General features: G+C 38.6%; 1 protein-coding gene across 11 annotated transcripts in view; it reads left to right on the top strand.

Moving 5' to 3' along the window:
- The window catches only part of KIAA0586, a 113,926-nt gene that overhangs the window by 26,635 nt on the left and 65,628 nt on the right, over positions 1-21,663 (top strand). For all 11 annotated transcript variants that reach the window (XR_013960685.1, XR_013960686.1, XM_080670047.1 and 8 more), the window contains 6 exons: positions 4,213-4,407; positions 7,310-7,497; positions 10,367-10,477; positions 12,121-12,198; positions 12,413-12,606; positions 14,631-14,749. Coding sequence is in view for 9 of the 11 variants with exons in the window: in XM_080670047.1 (XP_080526173.1) it covers positions 4,213-4,407; positions 7,310-7,497; positions 10,367-10,477; positions 12,121-12,198; positions 12,413-12,606; positions 14,631-14,749 (885 nt within the window). In the remaining 2 variants the exon portion in view is untranslated. The remainder of the gene's footprint in view (positions 1-4,212; positions 4,408-7,309; positions 7,498-10,366; positions 10,478-12,120; positions 12,199-12,412; positions 12,607-14,630; positions 14,750-21,663) is intronic.

Here is a 21,663-nt window from a genome sequence, read left to right as displayed (position 1 = left end):
TATGTCTTTCACCAGGTGGGGGAAGTTTTCAGTCATTATTTCTTCAAATAGGTTTTCAGTATCTTGCTCTCTCTCTTCTTCTGGCACCCCCATAATTCTGATGTTGGTACGCTTGAAGTTGTCCCAGAGTCTTCTTACACTATCTTCAACTTTTTGGATTTTTTTTTCTTTTTGCTTTTTCGGTTGAGTGTTTTTTGCTTCTTTGTATTTCAGTTCTTTGGCTTGATTCTTGTGTTCCTCTAGTCTGTTTTTGGGTCTCTGTATAATATTTTTTGTTTCAGTCAGTGTATGTTTAGTTTCTAGTTGGTCCTTTTTCATATCTTCGAGGGTCTCGTTATATTTATCGGCCTTTTCTAGGATATTCTTGAAAAGCCTTATAACCGTGGTTTTGAATTCTATATCCAGTCATTTGTTTTCCTCCATTTCTTTCGTTTGTGATCTGTTTCTTTGACGCCGCATTTTCACTGCTTCCCTGAGTTGGTAGGGTAGATTTGTGTGCTAGGTTTCCTATATGGCCCAGTGGGTCGGCCTCCCGTTAACCTGAGGTGGACACTCTTGGTGCACCCCTTTGTGGACTGTGTGTACAGCCTTGTTGTAATTAAGTCTTGATTGTTGTTGGTATCACTGGGAGGAATTGACCTCCAGGCCAGTTGGCTGTGTCTACGCTGGGAGAAGTTCGGTGTTGGAGACAGCCTTATAAGGATTAGACTTGCCAAATTGCAATAGCCTCTGTGCTCAGTTTGGATGGGGTGGAGTCTCAGGGCGGGGCAGACAGTCTTGGCTTCCAGTCAGCCTTGCCCTTGTGCACATGCGCTCCTGCAGACCTCTGCCTTCCCCGGCTCCCAAGTCTCCGCCCGAGAGTCCAGACTCCCCCCACAAGAGCGTGGGTCCCCAGGGGCTCGCCTGGAACTGGGGTTCAGTGCAGTCAGAACTGGGGCTCAGTGGAATCAGGAGCTTCTGACTCCCTTCCACTAGGGAAAGCCTATGGCAACCTCCGCAGCCTTTGTGCGCACTGGCACGCGCGCCTTCAGACCTCCGCCTTTTCTGGCTCCCGAGTCTCCGCCTGAGAGTCCAGACTCCCCCCGTAAGAGCGTGGGTCCCCAGGGGCTCGCCTGGAACTGGGGTTCAGTGCAGTTAGAACTGGGGTTCAGTGCGGTCAGGGGCTTCCTTCCCCCTCCCGCCAGAGAAAGTCAGCCAGGCTCTCAGCCGCCCTTCCTCTCTGCGCGCACAAAGACCCTTTGCCATACCTCCAATTCTCTGTGAGCTTTTCTCTTTCCTTCTAGTTGTAGAATTTTCACTCAGCCAGCTTTCCTGTGGTTCTGGATGGTGTCTGTTCTGTCTTTTAGTTGTTGTTTTGAAATTATTGTGCGAGGCAGCAGTTTAGGTGCTTACCTATGCCGCCATCTTGGTTTCTCCTAAAGTTTAATTTTTGCTTTTTATTTATTACTTATAAATACAGTTCAAATTATATAATGTTTTAGCGATGGAAAAATAATTCCAAGGGAGTAGGAAATAATAGACCTGATTTAAGGCACAAGGTAGGAATAATTGGAGAGAAATATAGAATTAGATGGTATCTTCAGATAAAACATGATAAAATTTGCATTTATGAGATGAACCTTGAACAATTTAAATTAAAATTTAGGGAAAGTAGACATTTCCTTGAAGGTCTTGGTCCATCATGTTCTTTGTGAACAGAAAGATCAGCCGTATGCTGTATAGTATCATAAAAATGCTAATGGGGCCCTGGCTGGTGTGGCTCAGTTGTTTGAGTGTTGTCCCATGCACTGATAGGTTGCCAGTTTGATTCCCGATCAGGGCACATGCCCCGTTAATGGGCTCGATCCCCAGTAGGGTGTGTGCAGGAGACAGCATTTGATGTTTCTAAACTCTCATCGGATGTTTCTATCTCTCTCTCCCGCTTCCTTTCTCTCTTAAAAAAAAAAAAAAAAAAAAAATCTGAGCCCGGTGGTGTTGCACAGTGGTTGAGCATTGACCCATGAACCAGGAGGTCACAATTTGATTCCCAGTCAGGGCATATGCCTGGGTTGCAGGCTCAATCCCCAGTAGAGGTCATGCAGAAAGCAGCCAGTCAGTGATTCTCTCTCATCACTGATGTTTCCATCTATCTCTCCCTCTCCCTCTCTCTGAAATCGATAATAACATATTTAAAAAAATTAATGAAAACAGTGATTTTTAAAATCACCTTTAAAAAAGTTATCATGGGCACTTTTGCAGTTCTCAAAGAGCCAATAGGTAGCAAAAGTGAAAAAAACTTTTTGGTTATTTTGTACACAACTAGAAATATTTTCACTTATCACAATATGTTGTGACTCACAGACATCATATCACTAATGTATTTAAATATAACTCATATATTGAGCCTGTTGATCTTGATACATTTTTAAATTCCTTGTTCTTTAGCAGTGTAAGCCACTTTGGCAATATGTAGTAACTAGTGCACCTACTCAGTTTTCTTTCTTGTTCTTTCTGGAAGTTGGAGCTTTGGCTGGTGCTCTAGTTTTCTTTCTATTTCATTTCTAAGAGTTAGGTGATTATATAAGCCTGTCAGTTTATCTAGTAACCCTGCTGAAGTTATTGAGGTAAAGCATATAGATGATATTTACCCTAGTGTTTCCTTTTGTTTATTGGAACTTTTCTATTATATTATATTTGGGGTTTTAAAAGTCTTTGCAAAAAATAACTTGAGGTTTTAAAATACTTTCAAACCTAAAATAACTTGATTAAGCAATCCTTTTAATGCTAGAAGTGATTGAGAATCTGTGGATGACACATGCTCATCCTTAGACCTTCATACCTGATGTTTCCTCTTCCTGAAGAGCTTTCCCCTTCGATCCTTATACGGCTCACTCTCTCAGTTCTTTCCATCTCTGCTCTGTGCTGTTAGCTCCTCAGAGAGGTTTTACCCTCACCATCCTATCCAAAATTGTCTTCTTTCCCTTTATATCCCTTGGCCCTGCCTTATTGTTCTTTAGAGCACTTTTCACTGTTAAATGTTTGTTTACTAATTGTTTTACTTGTTAGACTGTAAGCTCAGTGAGTACAGTTGGTTTATTCAGTGCTGTATTCCCTGTGTCTGCAGTGATACAAAACGCATATTAAGGCTTTGAAAATATATCTTCAATAAATACTCAAGAAAAATATTAATCGAATGAATACTAGAGAACAGGATGAAAAAATATAGTCAGTGGTAATGAAATTTTCTTTCTGGAATCATGAAACTTTATTTAAAAAAAAATCTGGATTTATAAAATTACTCAGATATTACAAGTAAAAATGTAGTAATATCAGGAATTGATTTAGAAAATAGTTCATTTTCCTTTATAAATGTTACTTTTCTTCACTTTTCTCATATTCCCTTTATCTTCTCCAAAGAGACAGATGACAAAATTTTTAATTCAAGAATTGAGAACTTAAAGTCTATACAGATTTATTCTATAGGAATAGACTAATATATATATAATATATATATATATATACATATATATATATATATATATATAATGATATTACCATCTATAAATATTCTTCCAAATCTTTATTGAACATTTTTTCCTAGTCATTGTATCTGTTCTGTCATAGTAGTTATATACGTTGTTACTTACATTCAGGGGTTGAGAAACCATGGTCTGAAGGTCAGTTGCCTGTTTTTATTTTATTTATTTTTAATATATTTTTATTGATTTCAGAGAGGGAGAGAGAGATAGAAACATCAATGATGAGAGAATCATTGATCGGCTGCCTCCTGCAGGCCCCCTACTGGGACTGAGCCCGCAACCCAGGCATGTGCCCTTGACCGGAATCGAACCCAGGACTCTTCAGTCCACAGGCCGGCGCTCTGTCCACTGAGCCAAACCAGCTAGGGATCAGCTGCCTGTTTTTATAAATAAAGTTTTATTACAGCATAACTCTGCTCTACTTATGTATTGTTTATGGCTGCTTTCATGCTACAATGGCAGAGTTGAGATGTTGCAATTGAGACGACATGGCCCATGAGACTAAAATACTTACTACCTGGCCTTTTAATAAAAAGTTTGCCCTCCCCTGATTTATATGCTGCTACTTTTGGGGGCACTGTAATCATATATAGAATGAGATTTTTCTGTGAAGAAGAGTTGTGTATTTCTAGATGGGTGTAATAAATCTGTTCAAACAATATTTAAAAATATCTGCCATTGATGATTATTACAGGCACTAAAGTAAAGTCAATAAGAACACAAACTGATTTTTATGCAACAAAACCCAAGAAGATAGATTCTAAACTGCAGCGTTCTATTGCTACACTGCCTCCTGGTGATCAGCAGTATTTGTTCAGCCCAAGCAGAGAAATGCCTACTCTTTCAGGTACACTGGAAGGTCATCTAATTCCTATGGCCATTCTTTTAGGTAAGATCTACAGAACATATGGGTAAATTTAAAATTCATATTAGCAGAACTTATAGAATGGTGCTGACATGATAGTCACCTATCTTTTCCCTTATGTGTTGTTTACTAGGAGTACCGGTTAATAATGCAGATTTTTTTCAGTAGATGGAGTTACACATATGTTGATATATATGCGATTTGATATGTATTGACATATCAAATTTTGTTGTATTGACAACAAGCTTCAAAACTTCATATGTCAAATTTGCTGAAGGTATTAACATCATAGATATTTTTACACTTAAAAAATGTCGAATTTCATGCCAAAAAAAGAGCATTTGCGCAAAGTTTTAATTCATTACTTTATTTTGAAGAACAGTGCTGCTGAATACTTCTGGAAGCTTATGGTAAACATGCTCCATCTCAAGATAATTGTGAATGCTGGTTTAAATGCTTTAAAAGTGTTGATTTCGATGTGAAAGACAAAGATGTCCAGGTCAACCGAAAAAGTTTGAAGACCAACAATTACAAGCATTATTGGATGAAGATGCGTGTCAAACTCAAAAAACAACTTGCAGAAAGATTAAATGTTGCTCAGCAAACAATTTCTGATCGTTTACAAGCAATGGGAAAGATTTTAAAGGAAGGAAAATGGGTGCCACATCGACTGAACGAAAGACAAATGGGAAACCGAAAAGTCATCTGTAAAATGTTGCTTCAACAGCACGAAAGAAAGTCTTTTTTACATCGAATTGTGACTGGTGATGAAGAATGGATTTATTTTGAGGATCCCAAATGCACAAAATTATGGGTTGATCCAGGTCCACCATCAACATCAACTGCAAGGCCAAATCGCTTCGGAAAGAAGACAATGCTCTCCGTTTGGTGGGATCAGGAAGGTATGGTGTATTATGAGTTTCTAAAACCAGGTGAAACTGTTAATACTGATCACTACCAACAACAAATAATCAATTTGAACCATGCTTTGATTGTGAAATGACCAGAATGTGTCAGAAGACACGACAAAGTAATTTTGCTTCATGATAACGCACCATCACACACTTCAAAACCAGTTAAAGACACGTTAAAAAATCTTGCCTGGGAGTTATTAACCCACCCGCTGTATTCACCAGACCTTGCTCCTTCAGATTACCACTTGTTCTGATTGATGGCACACGCACTCTGAGCAGCACTTCAAAACATACAAAGAAATGGAAAATTGGGTCTCTGAATGGTTTGCCTCAAAACAAGTGAAGTTCTATTGGGACAGTATCCACAAATTACCTGAAAGATGGGGAAATCTGTAGCTAGCGATGGATATTACTTTGAATAAAACACTTCTGATGTTTCTCTTGAAATTATCGTGTTTTCTTTGATTACAAAATCTGCTATTATTAACTGGTACACCTAGTATATTTGTGGGTACGGCCTCAGAATGTCTCTGATAGGATGAATTCTGCTCACAGGAAATAATGTTTTGGTATTTATAATACATTGCTGTAGATGAAATGAAATTTTAAAATTGTTTAGATATAATAGACATTCATAAAAATTAAAGAATTCAAGAATTTTGACTGGTTTAATATCATGTGTTAGGGGAAATACTTTCAAGTACCTTTTATGTACATTTGAACTAGGCTGTTATAAGTAAAAGTAGTGTGGCTGTATATTCCAAGCCAATAGTTGATTATTTACTTATTTGAGGTCTTGGGCTCATCATTGTAAAAACTGTTCAAATAATTTTTGCTCTCACTAGTTAGCTATTTTTCTCTTTTAGTCTCATTACTATTCTTTCTTAATTTTGATGAATGATTTAAATATGGATATTTTTCAACATGAGAAAATGTTTTATATTTGATATTATGGGTTAATGACATGTTAGTTTGGTGGCTAATGTCTGTTCAAACATACCTTCTATTGATATAATACTAAAACTTAAAAAGTTCTTACTGTGTGCCAGGTACAGATCTAAGCACTTAACATATGTTAACTGCTTTAATCCACCCTATAAAATACAGTAATGTACTAGTTTCATAGATGAAGAAACCAAGGCACAAAGGAGTTAGGTAACTTGTCAAAGGCTACATAGATAGAATGGAGCCAAGATTCAAACCCAGGTGGGCTGGCTTTATTTAGAGTCTATACTTTTTTTTAAATTTTATTTTTTTTTTAAATTTCAGAGAGGACGGGAGAGGGAGAGATAGAAATATCAGGGATGAGAGAGAATCATTGATTGGCTGCCTCCTGCACGCCTCCTACTGGGGATCAACAACCCGGGAATGTGCCCTTGACCGAAATCGAACCTGGGACCCTTCAGCCTGCAGGCCAATGCTCTATCCACTGAGCCAAACCAGCTAGGGTTAGAGTCTATGCTTTTAGTGAGTGCTCTGTACCATAACAAGTAGAACTTCTGAACTGAAAGTTAACGAGTTTTTTATAGTTATGATAATCACTAAATAGTTGGCCTACATGCTGTTTATTGGAGGTCAAACATTGGTATTTTGTTGTTGGTTTTATTTCTGTCCATTGTTGCTCTATGAAGATTTGAGAATAAAAATAATACAATATAATACATTACACTTTAGTCTTCGCTTTGGCACTTAGAAACAGTTATGACCTTTGGCAAATTATGTTTCTAAACCTCTGTTTTCTCAATTGTAAAGTTATTAATACCTCATAGGCTTATATTGAGGGTTAAATTAGATAGTGTGTGTGAAGTGTTTAGTACGTATGAATGCCAAATAAATGTTGGTCATTGTTAAAAGGATGACATGGTTTGTTGACAGTGGTGATACTAGAGGGAAAGGTGATTGCAGATGGTGATTTACTTATGAGGATATAGCCATAAAGATCTAAGTTGTATATTGGATTTTTTCCTTTATTTCTGAAATGGTTGACTCATTTTCTCCTCCAAAATTTTTAGGACAAACCCAAAGTAATAGTGATTCCATGCCACCTGCTGGAGCAATTATAAACAAACCACACCCTATAACTGTGACTACTTCTATTCCTCCATCTTCTCGAAAACCAGAAACTGGAGTAAAGAAACCTAACATAGCAGTTGTAGAAGTGAAGTCGGAAAAAAAGGACCCTCCTCAGCTCGCTGTACAGGTATCCCAGGGTGCATGAACAGAAGTTTTTCAGGAAAAAAAAAATTTGGCTTAACTTTAGTACTTAAAGTCTATTATATGTGTTCATGAAAACTTTGCTTTTATCATGGGTCTTTTCTTTAAAACTATGGTGGTAATGTGATGTTTCTTTCCTTGCTTTGCACGCTTTAAGGTACCTTTTCTAAGCCAGTGACTCAGATCCAGATGGCTTGTTGATATTCCAAAGGGAATGATTGAACAATATATTGTAATTAATTTTAAAAATACAGTGTTTGTGACTTATTAATACATCAATCTTTATACAAACATGCTAGAGGTCCAGTGAACAAATTCATAAATAGGTGGGGTCTGGCCAGCATGCCCCGATGGGGGCCCATCGAGCCAGGCCAGCGGGGGGAAGGGCCACGGGTGGTTGGCCAGCCATCCCTGCCCCTGATCGGGGTGTTGGGGGCCGATCAGGGCCCAGATCAGGCTGGTTGGTTGCTGCAGTGCGTGTCATAGCCACCGGTCAGTCTGGTCATTCTGGTCGTTCCATCGTTCCGGTTGCTGGGCTTTGATATATATAGATATACTAGAGGCCTGGTGCACGAAATTCGTGCATGGGGGGGTCTATCCCTCAGCCCAGCCTGCACCCTCTCCAATCTGGGACATCCCTCTCACAATCCAGGACTGATGGCTCCCAACTGCTCACCTGCCTGCCTTCCTGATTGCCCCTAACTACTTCTGCCTGCCAGCCTGATTACCCCCTAACCACTCCCCTGCCAGCCTGATTGGTGCCTAACTCTCCCCTGCCAGCTTGTTTGCCCCTAACTGCCCTCCCCTGCAGGCCTGGTCCCCCCAACTGCCCTCCCCTGCAGGCCTGGTCCCCCTCAATTGCTCTCCCCTGCAGGCCTGGGTCCCCCCCAATTTCCCTTCCCTGCAGGCACAGTCGCCCCCAACTTCCTTCCTCTGCCAGCCTGGTCATCCCTAACTGCCCTCCCCTGCAGGCTTGATCGCCCCCAACTGCCCTCCCTTGCAGGCCTGGTCCCTCCCAACTGCCCTCCCCTGCTGGCCTGATCTCCTACAACTGCCCTCCCTTGCAGACCTGGTCCCTCCCCTGCTGGCCATCTTGTGGTGGCCATCTTGTGTCCACATGGGGGCAGCCATCTTGTGTGTTGGAGTGATGGTCAATTTGCATATTACTCTTTTATTAGATAAGGTGAAGATTTGAATAGAGAAACAACTTATATGTGAAGATTAAATATTCAAGTAGTCAATTCTCCTTAGTTAATGTATAATTTAAGTGAAATTGTAATTTAAAAAAAAGACATGACTTTTTTTAAAAACTTGAACTTTAGGATCATTTTGATATTTGAAGGAACAAAGGGTTTAGAAAAGTTTGTGTTTTGGTACTGGCCCTTTATAAAAGTATTTCAGAAATTGTGTTGGTTAATTAAAATATAATATAGGATGGATAAATCAGTTGAGAAATAGGATTCTTGTAAAAAAAATGTGAGTTATAATTGGTTAGCAATGTGGAAAATAGATCAGTTTTAGACTCTAAAATTCCTGCTATATATAGCAAATGAGTTCCAAGCAGGCAATAGGCTAATGTGTAACTACAAAGTATAAAAATAGGAAGAATTAGAAGGTAATTGCATGAAATCTTTATCAAAGTTTGAAGCTAAGTCTGAATATGAGACAAGAAAACTTAGAAATAATATAAAAATATATTTGAATCTATAAAATCTAAAACAAATATATAACAAATTTCTAAATAAAAAGGAAAACCACATATAGTGAGAACATATGAAAGGAATATGCTAGAAAGAATTAATTTTTTAATATTTTTAAATATAAAAACCTCCATAAATAAATAAGAAAACATAGATACAAATCCAGAAATATTCGAAGAACATGAATAAGATTCTAGGGAAGCAGAAATACAATTTATAATCAAACAAACTGAATAATTTAAATCTTGCTAGTTACCCAGATAATACAAATTAAAATAATATACCTCCATTTAAAAACTATTATTGCTGAAGCAGTTAAGTTGGGTAAAACTTATAATTGATCACCTTTTTTGATGTTGTAAATAGAGCTCATTTGGATTGCATTTTGGCAGTAATTACCAAGAATCTTAAATATTCATGCCCTGTGGCTCAAGAATTTAATCTAGTATCTGGCTATCTAGTATAAGGATATAATTCAAAATTTAGGGAAATAAACCCTATATTTATTAAGAAGTTTTTTGTAGTGATCTATAATAATGAAAGTGTAATATGCTAATTAGACCGAACATCCTTTCTGAGGACCTTCGGGACAAAGCCTGGGCTGTGAGGTAAGCCCGGGTCCCGGGTGCCAGAGGGAAGCTGGTGCCGGCAGCCAGCAGCTGGGGGAAGGAAGGCCTACTCTTGCACGAATTTGGTGCATCAGACCTCTAGTATACATGTAATAGTAGAAATATTAGGAGTATCCTAAATGTTTGCCAACAGGAAAATGATTAATAGTAAAGGCATGTGTATTTGTTGAAATATTATACAGTCATTTAAAATATAATTATGAAGTCTATATAGAAGTAAGGTAAGATGTTTATGACTTAATTACATTGAAAAATCAGGAATGAAATTATCGTGTATTTTGCCTACATATAAGTGGCTAGTAAAAAGATATGTAAAAGGGATAGTGAAAATGAAGCTTTCTTAAGATAGTAGTATTTTGTATGTTTCCCTTTATTTTCCAAATTTTGTAAATTATCCTTTCATAATTAAAAACTTATTTTCCATTGACTTTGCAATAAAAAGTTAAATATATGTTATTGATATATAGACATCAAGTATTTGAGTCAAAATGATGAACAGAAAGCTAGAAGTTGTGTTCTTTTTTAGGTATTACCCAGTGTAGATATTGACAGCATTTCAAATGTCAGCATTGATGTCAGTTCATCTCTGCCTAGTCCCAAACAAGCATCTCCTCCTCCTCTGAACACCTGGATACAGGTATTGTTCAGAAATTTATTTTATAGTTTTAAGTAATGTTTCACTATAGGTTTTAACTAATGTTATTCCCTGCAAAGTCTTTCATTATAATTTATTATAATAATTTAGGTTTTAAGGAGAAGATTCAGAATGAATCTGGAATTGCTTATGAACCTGAAAATGAAACTTTAAGATTCTTAACATTTATAAATATTTTGAAAGTGATAATCCTTAGTGTAACTTTTTGGTCACATAAGTTGTAATACTCTCATATGTGAAGAATTTTTTCTCTTCAGAGGAGAATCTCAATTTAAATGGGAACTAAGTATAATTTTTCTGAATGTGAATTTTTTAATGATGATTGGAGTTTATGTTTTGGGATGTTACTTTGTCATTGTACTATTGACATGATGCACAAATATGCATTTCTTCCAAGTATTTATTTGCTACTAAGTAATGAAGTTATGACTCTACTACTACACATCCAAATAGCACCGTAATTTTCCCCACGTTTCATCTATTGTAAGCAAATTTGGTCCTCAAGTATAAAGTCTTTTTTTAAAAAAAATTTATCTTTATTGTTGAAAGTATTACAGATGCCCCCTTTTTCCTCCCCATTGACCCCTCCACTCCGTCCCCGGCCTTCACCACACTATTGTCTGTGTCTGTGGGTTATGCCTATATGCATTTAAGTTCTTTGGTTAATCTCTCCTTCCTCCACCTCTTCCCTCTGAGATTTGTCAGTCTATTCCATGCTTCTATAAGAATACATTCTTAAGGAAAGGGAGAAAACCAACAATTTTTCATAATCAGAAATAGTAAAATAGAACTGAACCTAAATGTATTTGTTTCTAATTTAATTTTTTCATTAGTATTATTTTTCCACCAGAAGTTTATTAAAACGTATGATTACAAATAATAATTTTCGGACTCTTTATTGTTCAGCTCTCAGGAGGCTATTTGTGGTTTTAGGTAACTAGGTTACTTACAGTGAGGCCTACAGACTAAATTTGTAAAATAACTATTTTATTTTTCTAAATTTTTGATTCTATATCTGTCTTTTTGTGAGTTTGTATGTGTATACTTATATATCTACATATTCAAGCACTTTATCTTAACTCTAGGAGAGAAATCACAATCATACCAACTTGATTTAAGTTGCATTGTTGATGGAATCCTTGACAGAAAAACTTACATTTAATTTTTTAGGACTATTGAAATGAGAACCTAATGGCTTTGGGACTACCTTGGATTTTTTTTTTGGAGGAGTAGATGTTTAAAAAAATATGGTGTTAATGATTCCAGATAGGAAGGGAGAGGGAGAGAGAGATAGAAACATCAGTGATGAGAGAGAATCATTGATTACCTGCCTCCTACATGCTCCCTACTGGGGATCAATCCTGAAACCTGGGAGTGTGCCCTGACTGGGAATCTTAACCATAACCTCCTGGTTCTTAGGTTGACACTCAACCACTGAGCCACACAGGACGGGTGGGACTGTCTTGGATTTCATTTACAAATGAAATAAATTTTGAACAGGATGTTAAAATTTAAAAAATAGGGCTATTTATTATAAGCTTATGCTATGGGTAGAAATATGATAAATAATGTATAAATTAAAAAGACAGTAAACACAACAAAAACTTTCTGAAATGCTTTCTTAGACTCCAGAATTAACGAAGGTAGATGAAGAGGTGAAGTTTCCAGGAACTAACTTTGATGAAGTAATTGATGTCATACAGGTAACAGATCTGGAAACCATTTTCTACCAGTATTTTTCCATATGATAGACAAATGTGTATGTAAATAATGTGATTAAACGAATTGAAATGCCATTGATTAATTTATAAGTGTTGGTTAAGTTAATTCATCTATATAAGTTCCCTGCCTATACTTGTCACTCAGCAATGTTGAACTGATATATGAATATAATAATTTTGTTTTTATTATTACCAGGAAGAGGAAAAATGTGATGAAATTCCGGAATATTCTGAACCAATTCTGGAGTTTAATAGAAGCGTTAAAGTTGCTTCTACAAAATACAATGGTCCTCCATTTCCACCAGTTGTTTCTACTTTTCATCCCACTGCTGATATTCTGGATAAAGTAATTCAGAGAAAAGAAACCTTGGAAAGTAGTTTAATTCAGTGGTGAGTTTACAGAGGCATTGGTGTTAACAGAATTGTAGTAGCAAATATAAATGGAAAGTATTGAGTTTTGGTTGAAAATCTTTCTTGTCTCCTTTCATTTATTAAATTTCGTTCCTTTGCTATAGTCATTGGAAACTATTTGATGTGATACTTAGTGTGTAACTAATTGTTGGAGGTATTATTTCTGTCCTGGAATACTTGTACTTTAGACTGTCTGTATGGCAAAAGAGCTATTGTTAAGTAAAAAAGCCTTAAAAATGTACATGTTCTTCAATCCAGTGATTCACTTCCGGAAATTTATCCTAAGGAAATTACAGTTCTGCCACTAGGCCATAGCTTACTTAGCAGCTATAGTGCTTATTACAAACAAGGTACTGTTCTGTTTGTTACTTATATAAACTTATGAACTTATTTTTATCCCTGTGAGAAACCTTAAGGAAGTTATGGAATAAACTAAACTGAATATTAGTACAGTGATCAAGATTAGATTTAGAAAAATATTTAGTCATGTTGAAATACATTATTTATACATTGGTACATAAACTAAGCAGGATTCTAATGATTTAACCATCTATAATAATAAAAGGGTAATATGCTAATTAGACCAGACGTCTTCCGGACATCATTCCGAACGTCCTTCTGACGAAGCTGGGGCCGGAGGGAAGCAAGCCTGGGTCCTGGGTGCCTGCGGGCAGCCGGAGGAGGGAAGCAGCCCAGGTCCCGGGTATTGGAGGGAAGCCGGGGCCAGCAGCTGGGGGAAGGAAGGCCTACTCTTGCACAAATTTTTGTGCATTGGGCCTCTAGTAGTTCATAAGAACTCACTCCAAAATAAATGGACATATGGAAAAAAAGGAAAATTACATTCCAAATTGTTAACTGTGTTTATCCTTGAATCTGGGATTATGAGGGAGCCTTGCCTGTTTTAAAAGTTTTTAATATGTTTTATGATTTTTTGAAAATGAACATCTATTACTTGTATAATTTTTTAAAAAACATTTTTAGCCCTGACTGGTTTGGCTCGGTGGATGGAGCGTCGGCCTGCGGACTGAAGGGTCCCGGGTTCGATTCCGGTCAAGGGCATGTACCTGGGTTGCGGGCACGTCCCCAGTAGGAGGCGTGCAGGAGGCAGCTGATCGATGTTTCTCTCTCATCGATGTTTCTAACTCTCTATCCCTCTTCCTTCCTCTCTGTAAAAAAAAAATCAATAAAATATATTTAAAAAAAAAAACAAAAAACAAAACCATTTTTATTGATTTCAGAGAGAGTAAGGGAGAAGATATAAACATCAATGATGAGAGAGAATCATTGATCGGCTGCCCCCTGCACACCCCCTACTGGGGATGAGCCCGTAACCTGGGCATGTGCCTTTGACTGGAATCGAACCTGGGACCCTTCAGTCTGCAGCCCGATGCTCTATCCATTGAGCCAAACCAGCCAGGGCATATAATAATTTTTAATCGTGTATTAGCTGTTTTCATATACAGAGGCAGTCTCCTATTTCATTCCATTTTTCCCCCCTTCTTCTTTTTCTCCTTTCTAACAATGACTTTGGAAATAAATTATCTTTTTTTTTTTAAGAGGAAAACTACCTATCTATATTGCAGTCTATATATTTATTCCTTGAAGAGAGGGTAGCTGGACTTCTTTTCCAGCTCTGATCTTGTGTGGTTTTATATGGGTGCTTTCATCAGAGTAGAGAACCCAACATTTTAGGTGCATGATATGCTAGGTATAGTTGACCTAAACCTTCTTATGAATTTATGAGGTCTGTTAAACTCTTTAGACTAATCTGAAAGATTTTAATTTGATGTAATGAATTATCTTCCACATGGAGATCTATTTCATGTGGTTTATTTTGCTAGGGGATACACTAGATTGTTTCTTCTTCCAGATTCAGCTTTTAGAATGACTGCTTTCACATGTAAATGTTTGTGCTTATGGTTAGAGGTTATTTTTAAGGGTAGTACTTATAACATTTTCTACATTTCAGTCAAATTTAGGAATCCTTAACTTTTATCCCCTAGGGTAGAACAAGAAATAATGTCAAGAATTATCTCTGGGCTCTTTCCAATCCAACAACAGGCCATAGCTAATGTCAGTGTTTCAGCCAGCGAGGCAAGTGAACCGTTGAGTTCTGACATTGGTAAGTGAAATGGAATCTCTTTAATTTTTTTTATTATTAAAAGACAAAACTTTCAGGTCATTGTGGATTTACATATTCTGGAAGTCAGGTATTCTTTTTTTTTTTTTTTTTTAAATCTTTATTCAGATTATTACAATTATTTCTCCTTTTTCCCCCCATAGCTCCCCTCCACCCCTTTCCCACCCCACCTTCTGCCCTTACCTCCCCCCCACTGTCCTCATCCATAGGTGTATGATTTTTGTCCATTCTCTTCATGAACCCCCCCATACCCCTTTCCCCCTGAGAATTATCAGCCCACTCCCTTTCTATGCCCCTGATTCTATTATATTCACCAGATTATTCTGCTCCTCAGGTTTTTAATTCACTTGATTTTTAGGTTGGCTTGTTGATAGATATGTATTTGTTGTTCATAATTTTTTCTCTTTACTTTTTTCTTCTTCCTCTTCTTTAAGAATACCTTTCAGCATTTCATATAGTACTGGTTTGGTGGTGATGAACTCCTTCAGCTTTTTCTTATCTGTGAAGCTCTTTATCTGCCCTTCAATTCTGAATGATAGCTTTGCTGGGTAGAGTAATCTTGGTTGTAGGTTCTTGCTATTCATCACATTGAAAATTTCTTGCCACTCCCGTCTGGCCTGCATAGTTTCTGATGAGAAGTCAGCTGACAGTCGTATGGGTGCTCCCTTGTAGGTAATTAACTGTTTTTCTCTTGCTGCTTTTAATATTCTCTCTTTGTCTTTTGCTCTTGGCATTTTAATTATGATGTGTCTTGGTGTGGTCCTCTTTGGATTCCTTTTGTTTGGGGTTCTGTGGGCTTCCTGGACTTGTAAGTCTATTTCTTTCACCAGGTGGGGGAAGTTTTCGGTCATTATTTCTTCAAATAGGTTTTCAGTATCTTGCTCTCTCTCTTCTTCTGGCACCCCCATAATTCTGATGTTGGTACGCTTGAAGTTGTCCCAGAGTCTTCTTACATTATCTTCAACTTTTTGGATTTTTTTTTTTGCTTTTTGCTTTTTCGGTTGAGTGTTTTTTGCTTCTTTGTATTTCAATTCTTTGACTTGATTCTTGTGTTCCTCTATTCTGTTTCTGGGTCTCTGTATAATATTTTTTATTTCAGTCAGTGTATGTTTAATTTCTAGTTGGTCCTTTTTCATATCTTCGAGGGTCTCGTGATATTTATCGGCCTTTTCTAGGATATTCTTAAAAAGTCTTATAACGGTGGTTTTGAATTCTATATCCAGTCGTTTGTTTTCCTCCATTTCTTTCGTTTGTGATCTGATTCTTTGACCCCGCATTTTCACTGAATCCCTGAGTTGGTAAGGTAGATATTTGTGCTAGGTTTCCAATATGGCCCAGTGGGTCTGCTTCCCCAGTTAACCTGAGGTGGACACTCTTGGTGCACCCCTTTGTGGACTGTGTGTACAGCCTTGTTGTAATTAAGTCTTTATTGTTGTTGGTATCACTGGGAAGAATTGACCTCCGGGCCAGTTGGCTGTAAGGATCAGCTGTGTCTATGCTGGGAGAAGCCCGGTGCTGGAGACAGCCTTATAGGATTAGACTTGCCAAATTGCAATAGCCTCTGTGCTCAGCTTGGATGGGGTGGAGTCTCAGTCTTGGCTTCCTGTCAGCCCCGCCCCTGCGCGCATGTGCGCTTTCAGTCCTCTGCCTTCCCCAGCTCGAGTCTCCGCCTGAGAGTCCAGACTCCCCCCACAAGAGCGTGGGTCCCCAGGGGCTCGCCTGGAACTGGGGTTCACTGCAGTCAGAACTGGGGCTCGGTGCAGTCAGAATCCTCTGACTCCCCTCCACTAGGGAAAGCCTGTGGCAACCCCCGCAGCCTTTGTGCGCACCGGCGCGGCGCGTGTGCGCACCAGCGCGGCGCGTGTGCGCACTTTCAGTCCTCCGCCTTCCCCGGCTCCTGAGTCTCCGCCTTCCCCGGCTCCTGAGTCTCCGCCCGAGAGTCCAGACTCCCCCTACAAGAGCGTGGGTCCCCAGGGGCTCGCCTGGAACCGGGGTTCACTGCAGTCAGAACTGGGGCTCAGTCAGGATCCTCTGACTCCCTTTCACTAGGGAAAGCCTATGGCTACCTCCGCAGCCTTTGTGCGCACTGGCCCGTGTGCGCCTTCAGACTTCTGCCTTTCCCAGCTCGCGGTCCGAGGCTTCCTTCCCCCTTCCGCCAGAGGAAGTCAGCCAAGCTCTCAGCCGCCCTTCCTCTCTGCGCGCACAAAGCCCCTTTGCCGTACCTCCAATTCTCTGTGAGCTTTTCTCCTTCCTTCTAGTTGTAGAATTTTCACTCAGCCTGCTTTCCTGTGGTTCTGGATGGTGTCCGTTCTGTCTTTTAGTTGTAGTTTTGAAATTGTTGTGCGAGGCAGCAGTTTAGGTGTTTACCTATGCCGCCATCTTGGTTTCTCTGGAAGTCAGGTATTCTTTACCTGACAAAAGATAAGCTCTTTCTATATCAGTTCCCAGATCTCTGTAGTGGAGGTTAGTTCTCCCTCACCTCCTTATTTCATACTGCAGCATTCAGATGATTATAACATCCTCCATTCCTCCCACCCCAAATCTCTGTTATTTCCAAAGTGTTTTATATAGCACTTTGTATATATCTTTGATATAGTAACTTTCACATTGTGTTGTGATTGGTTTACATATCTGTCTTACTCACTAGACTATAAATTATTCAGGATTGAGGATGTTTCTCCTTCAGTGCTTAGCCCTTGACTAACATTTAAGAGTTTATGTGGTCATTGAATGACTGAAGGAGCCTCTTTCTTTATGGAACCCACATCATTCATAGAGGTTATTTTTAAGGGTAGTATTTTCAAGGGTAGTATTCCTCCTTCCTTTTCTTCCTTCTCTCTTCTCCTCCTCCTTCTATCTCCTCCCCCTCTTCCTCTTTTCTTTCCCCTCCTTCTGCAACAGCTTTTTTGAGATAGAGCTTATTTGCCATAAAACTCACCAATTCTAAGTGTCCAGTTTGATGAGTTTTAATAAACACAGCTATATATTAGCCACAGGATCATGATATTGAAAAACATTTCCATCATCCCGAAAAGTTCCCTCATACCACTTTGCAGTCAATTCCTAACCTCCTCCCATGCTCGCCGGGCCCTAACAACCACTGATCTTCATTGTTTCATTGTATTTTTGCTTTTTCTACAATTTTATATATACATGATCATACAGTGCATAATCTATTGTGTTTGTCTTACTTATAATGCTTTGACAGTCGTAATTATATTATACTGTATGTATATAACAATTTGTAATCCATTTACCAGTTGATAGACATTTCTAGTCTTTTAGTTTTTGGCTATTATAAATCTGTGATATGAATATTTGCAAACAGATTTTTTAGACACATTTTTTAATATCTCTTGATCATATGGTAAGTAATGTTTAACTTTATCAGAGATTGCTAAATGTTTCCAAAATAGCTATTTTGCATTCCAATCAGCAGTGCATGAGAGTTCCAGTTGCTCCACAATCTTAACAGTGTTTGTCATTGTCAGTGTTTTGAATTATTCTGGCATTCTGTAAACATGCAGAGATATCGCCTACTGATTTTTATTTGCATTGTACAATTTTTCATATGCTTATTTATCATCTGTATATTTACTTTGGTAAAGTATTTTTAAAAAATATTTTGCCCATTTTTAATTGGGGTTTGTGTCTTCCTATTATTTAGTTGTAAAAGTTCTTTATTTTTTAAATAAATCTTTATTGTTCAGCTTATTACAGTTGTTCCTCTTTTGTCCCCCCATAGCTCCCCTCCACCTGGTTCCCACCCCACTCCCTACCCTTACCCCCCACACTGTCCTCGTCCATAGGTGTACGATTTTTGTCCAGTCTCTTCCCGCACCCCCACACCTCTTTCCCCCTGAGAATTGTCATTCCACTGCCTTTCTATGCCCCTGATTCTATTCTATTCACCAGTTTATTCTGTTCGTCAGATTTTTTATTCACTTGAATTTTAGATTCACTTGTTGATAGATATGTATTTGTTGTCACTTTGTTGTTCATAATTTTTATCTTTACCTTTTTCTTCTTCTTCCTCTTCTTAAAGAATACCCTTCAGCATTTCATATAATACTGGTTTGGCGGTGATGAACTCCTTTAGCTTTTTCTTATCTGTGAAGCTCTTTATCTGACCTTCAATTCTAAATGATAGCTTTGCTGGGTAGAGTAATCTTGGTTATAGGTTCTTGCTATTCATCACTTTGAATATTTCTTGCCACTCCCTTCTGGCCTGCATAGTTTCTGTTGAGAAATCAGCTGACAGTCGTATGGGTACTAACTGTTTTTCTCTTGCTGCTTTTAATATTCTTTGTCTTTTGCTCTTGGCATTTTAATTATGATGTGTCTTGGTGTGGTCCTCTTTGGATTCCTTTTGTTTGGGGTTCTCTGCGCTTCCTGGACTTGTATGTCTATTTCTTTCACCAGGTAGGGGAAGTTTTCTCTCATTATTTCTTCAAATAGGTTTTCAATATCTTGCCCTCTCTCTTCTTCTGGCACCTCTATAATTCTGATGTTGGTACGCTTGAAGTTGTCCCAGAGGCTCCTTGCACTATCTTCATATTTTTGGATTCTTTTTTCTTTTTGCTTTTCCAGTTGGGTGTTTTTTACTTCTTTTATTTCAAATCTTTGACTTGATTCTTGGGATCCTCTATTCTGCTGTTGAATCTCTGTATATTATTTTTTATTTCAGTTGGTGTATGCTTAATTTCTCATTGGTCCTTTTTCATATCCTTGAGGGTCTCACTGTATTTCTCGGAGGTTTCTAGAAGATTCTTGAGTAACCTTATAACCGTGGTTTTGACCTCTATGTCCAGTAGTTTGCTTTCCTCCATTTCTTTTATTTGTGACATGTTTCTTTGTCTCTGCATTTTGATTGCTTCCCTGAGTTGACAGAGTGGCCTTGTGTGCTAGGTGTCCTATAGGGCCCAGTGGCTCAGCCTCCCTAATTACCTGAGGTGAACACTCTTGGTGCACCCATTTGTGGGCTGTGTGCACAGTCTTGTTGTAGTTAAGCTTTGATTGCTATTGGTATCAGTGGGAGGAATTGACCTCCAGGCCACTTGGCTGTGAGGACCAGTTGTGTCTACAATGGGAGAACTTCTGTGCTGGAGACACCCTTATGGTGCAGGATTTGCTTCAGTGGGGCTTTGGCGCTCACTGAGTCTTCCCCCTGAGTGTGTCTCTTATGGATGTGAAGAGTTGTAATCTGGATGGTCTCATTCTGACCACTGGTACACTGGCTCTTGGATCTCCAAGGAGGTGCAAAGTCAGCCACTGCCTGAGGCCACCCAGCAGGAGTTACAGAGAGATCTGCAGATTCCTCCTCTTTGTTTGGGTTTTGGAGGTGCCCAGATGAGGCCCGCTGTGAAGCAATGCAAGCTGCTGTGGAGCCTTGGGCCTTCTTTTGGAAGCTCTGGGGCTCTCTGACCCAGCTGCAGTTTGTTAGGTAATTTTAGATTGCAAAAGGCCAGTCCATTTATATGCAAAAACCTCTGCGCACAGCTTGGGTGGGGTGGGGTCTCAGGGAATCACCAGGGTGGAGCAAACAGCAATGGCAGACCATCAGCCCTGCCCCGAAGAGGCCCCCAGGTCTTTGTGTCCCACGGCACTGTGCAGGAACAATGATCACTTCAAGCACCTCTGAGAGAAAGTTGCCCTTGAGTTCTGGCCCGATGCCAGACAGTCCAGTTTCTTCCATATGTGTCTGGGTCCCCATTGTCTCGCTCGGAACTAGAATTCAGAGCATTCAGGAGCTTGTATCTCCCTCTCGATTGAAAAAGACAACAGCGTACTCAGTTGCCAGCCCCTTTTGTGCATGCCTCCATACCTCCACACTTCCACACCTCCGCACCTCCTACCGGACTCTATGCACTTTTCTCTTTCCTTCTAGTTGTAGAGTTTCCACTCAGCCAGACTTCCTGTGGTTCTGGGTGATATTTGTTTTGTCTTTTAGTTGTAGTTTTGATATGGTTGTGCGTGGCAGCAAGTTCAGGTATTTACCTGTGCTGCCATCTTGGTTGTCTCTGTAAAAGTCTATTTATTCTGGATACAAGTTCTTTCTTGGATACATGTTCTCCTGGTTTGTATGTTGTCTTTTTGTTTTCTTAACATTATCTTTAGAAGACCAAAAGATTAATTTTGATAAAGTTTAATTTATTAGTTTTTCTTGTATAGCTTGTGATGGTTTTTGTTTGTTTGTTTTGTGTGTATACTATTTAAGAAATCTTTGCCTAACTTAAGATCATTAAGATTTTCTTTTAGAAGACATATAGCTCTCTGGTACATTTGAGTTCATTTTTATATATGGTCTGAAGTAAGGATCAAGACTTATATTTTTGGTATGTGGATATCCAGTTGTTCTAGCATTATTGGTTGAAAAGATTATTCTTTCCTCCATTGAATTGCCTTGACACTTTTATTGAGAATCAACTGGCTATAAACATATAGGTCTGTTTTTAGACTTTCTATCCTGTCCCATTGAGCTAAAAGTTTATCTTTATACTAATACCATACTTCTTGATTACTGTAAATTAAAAAATAATTCTTGAAGTTGGATAGTGTAAGTTCTCCTACTTTGTTCTCTTTTTTTAAAAAATATATTTTTATTTATTTTAGAGAGGAAGCGAGAGGGATAAAGAGATAGAAACATCAATGATGAGAGAGAATCATTGATTGGCTGCCTCCTGCACACCCCCTACTGGGGATCGAGCCAGCAACCCGGGCATGTGCCCTTATAGCATTTGGTTGCCAAAAACAGTCTCTTTAAATCTTTGTCCTCTTATATGGTTCTAGCATGGACACTGTTGACCACCTCCAGTTCTTAAAATGTTCTAGTGGTGTTGGAGTTTTAGAATTTAGCTTGTTGTTCTTCCCCTTATCTTTTTAATTTCTTTAAGGCC

This window comes from Plecotus auritus (assembly GCF_963455305.1).
Source record: "Plecotus auritus genome assembly, chromosome: 1".
NCBI classification, from domain to species: Eukaryota; Metazoa; Chordata; class Mammalia; order Chiroptera; family Vespertilionidae; genus Plecotus; species Plecotus auritus.
Note: the sequence above shows the minus strand (reverse complement) of the source record. Positions and strands in the feature narration are given on the sequence as shown.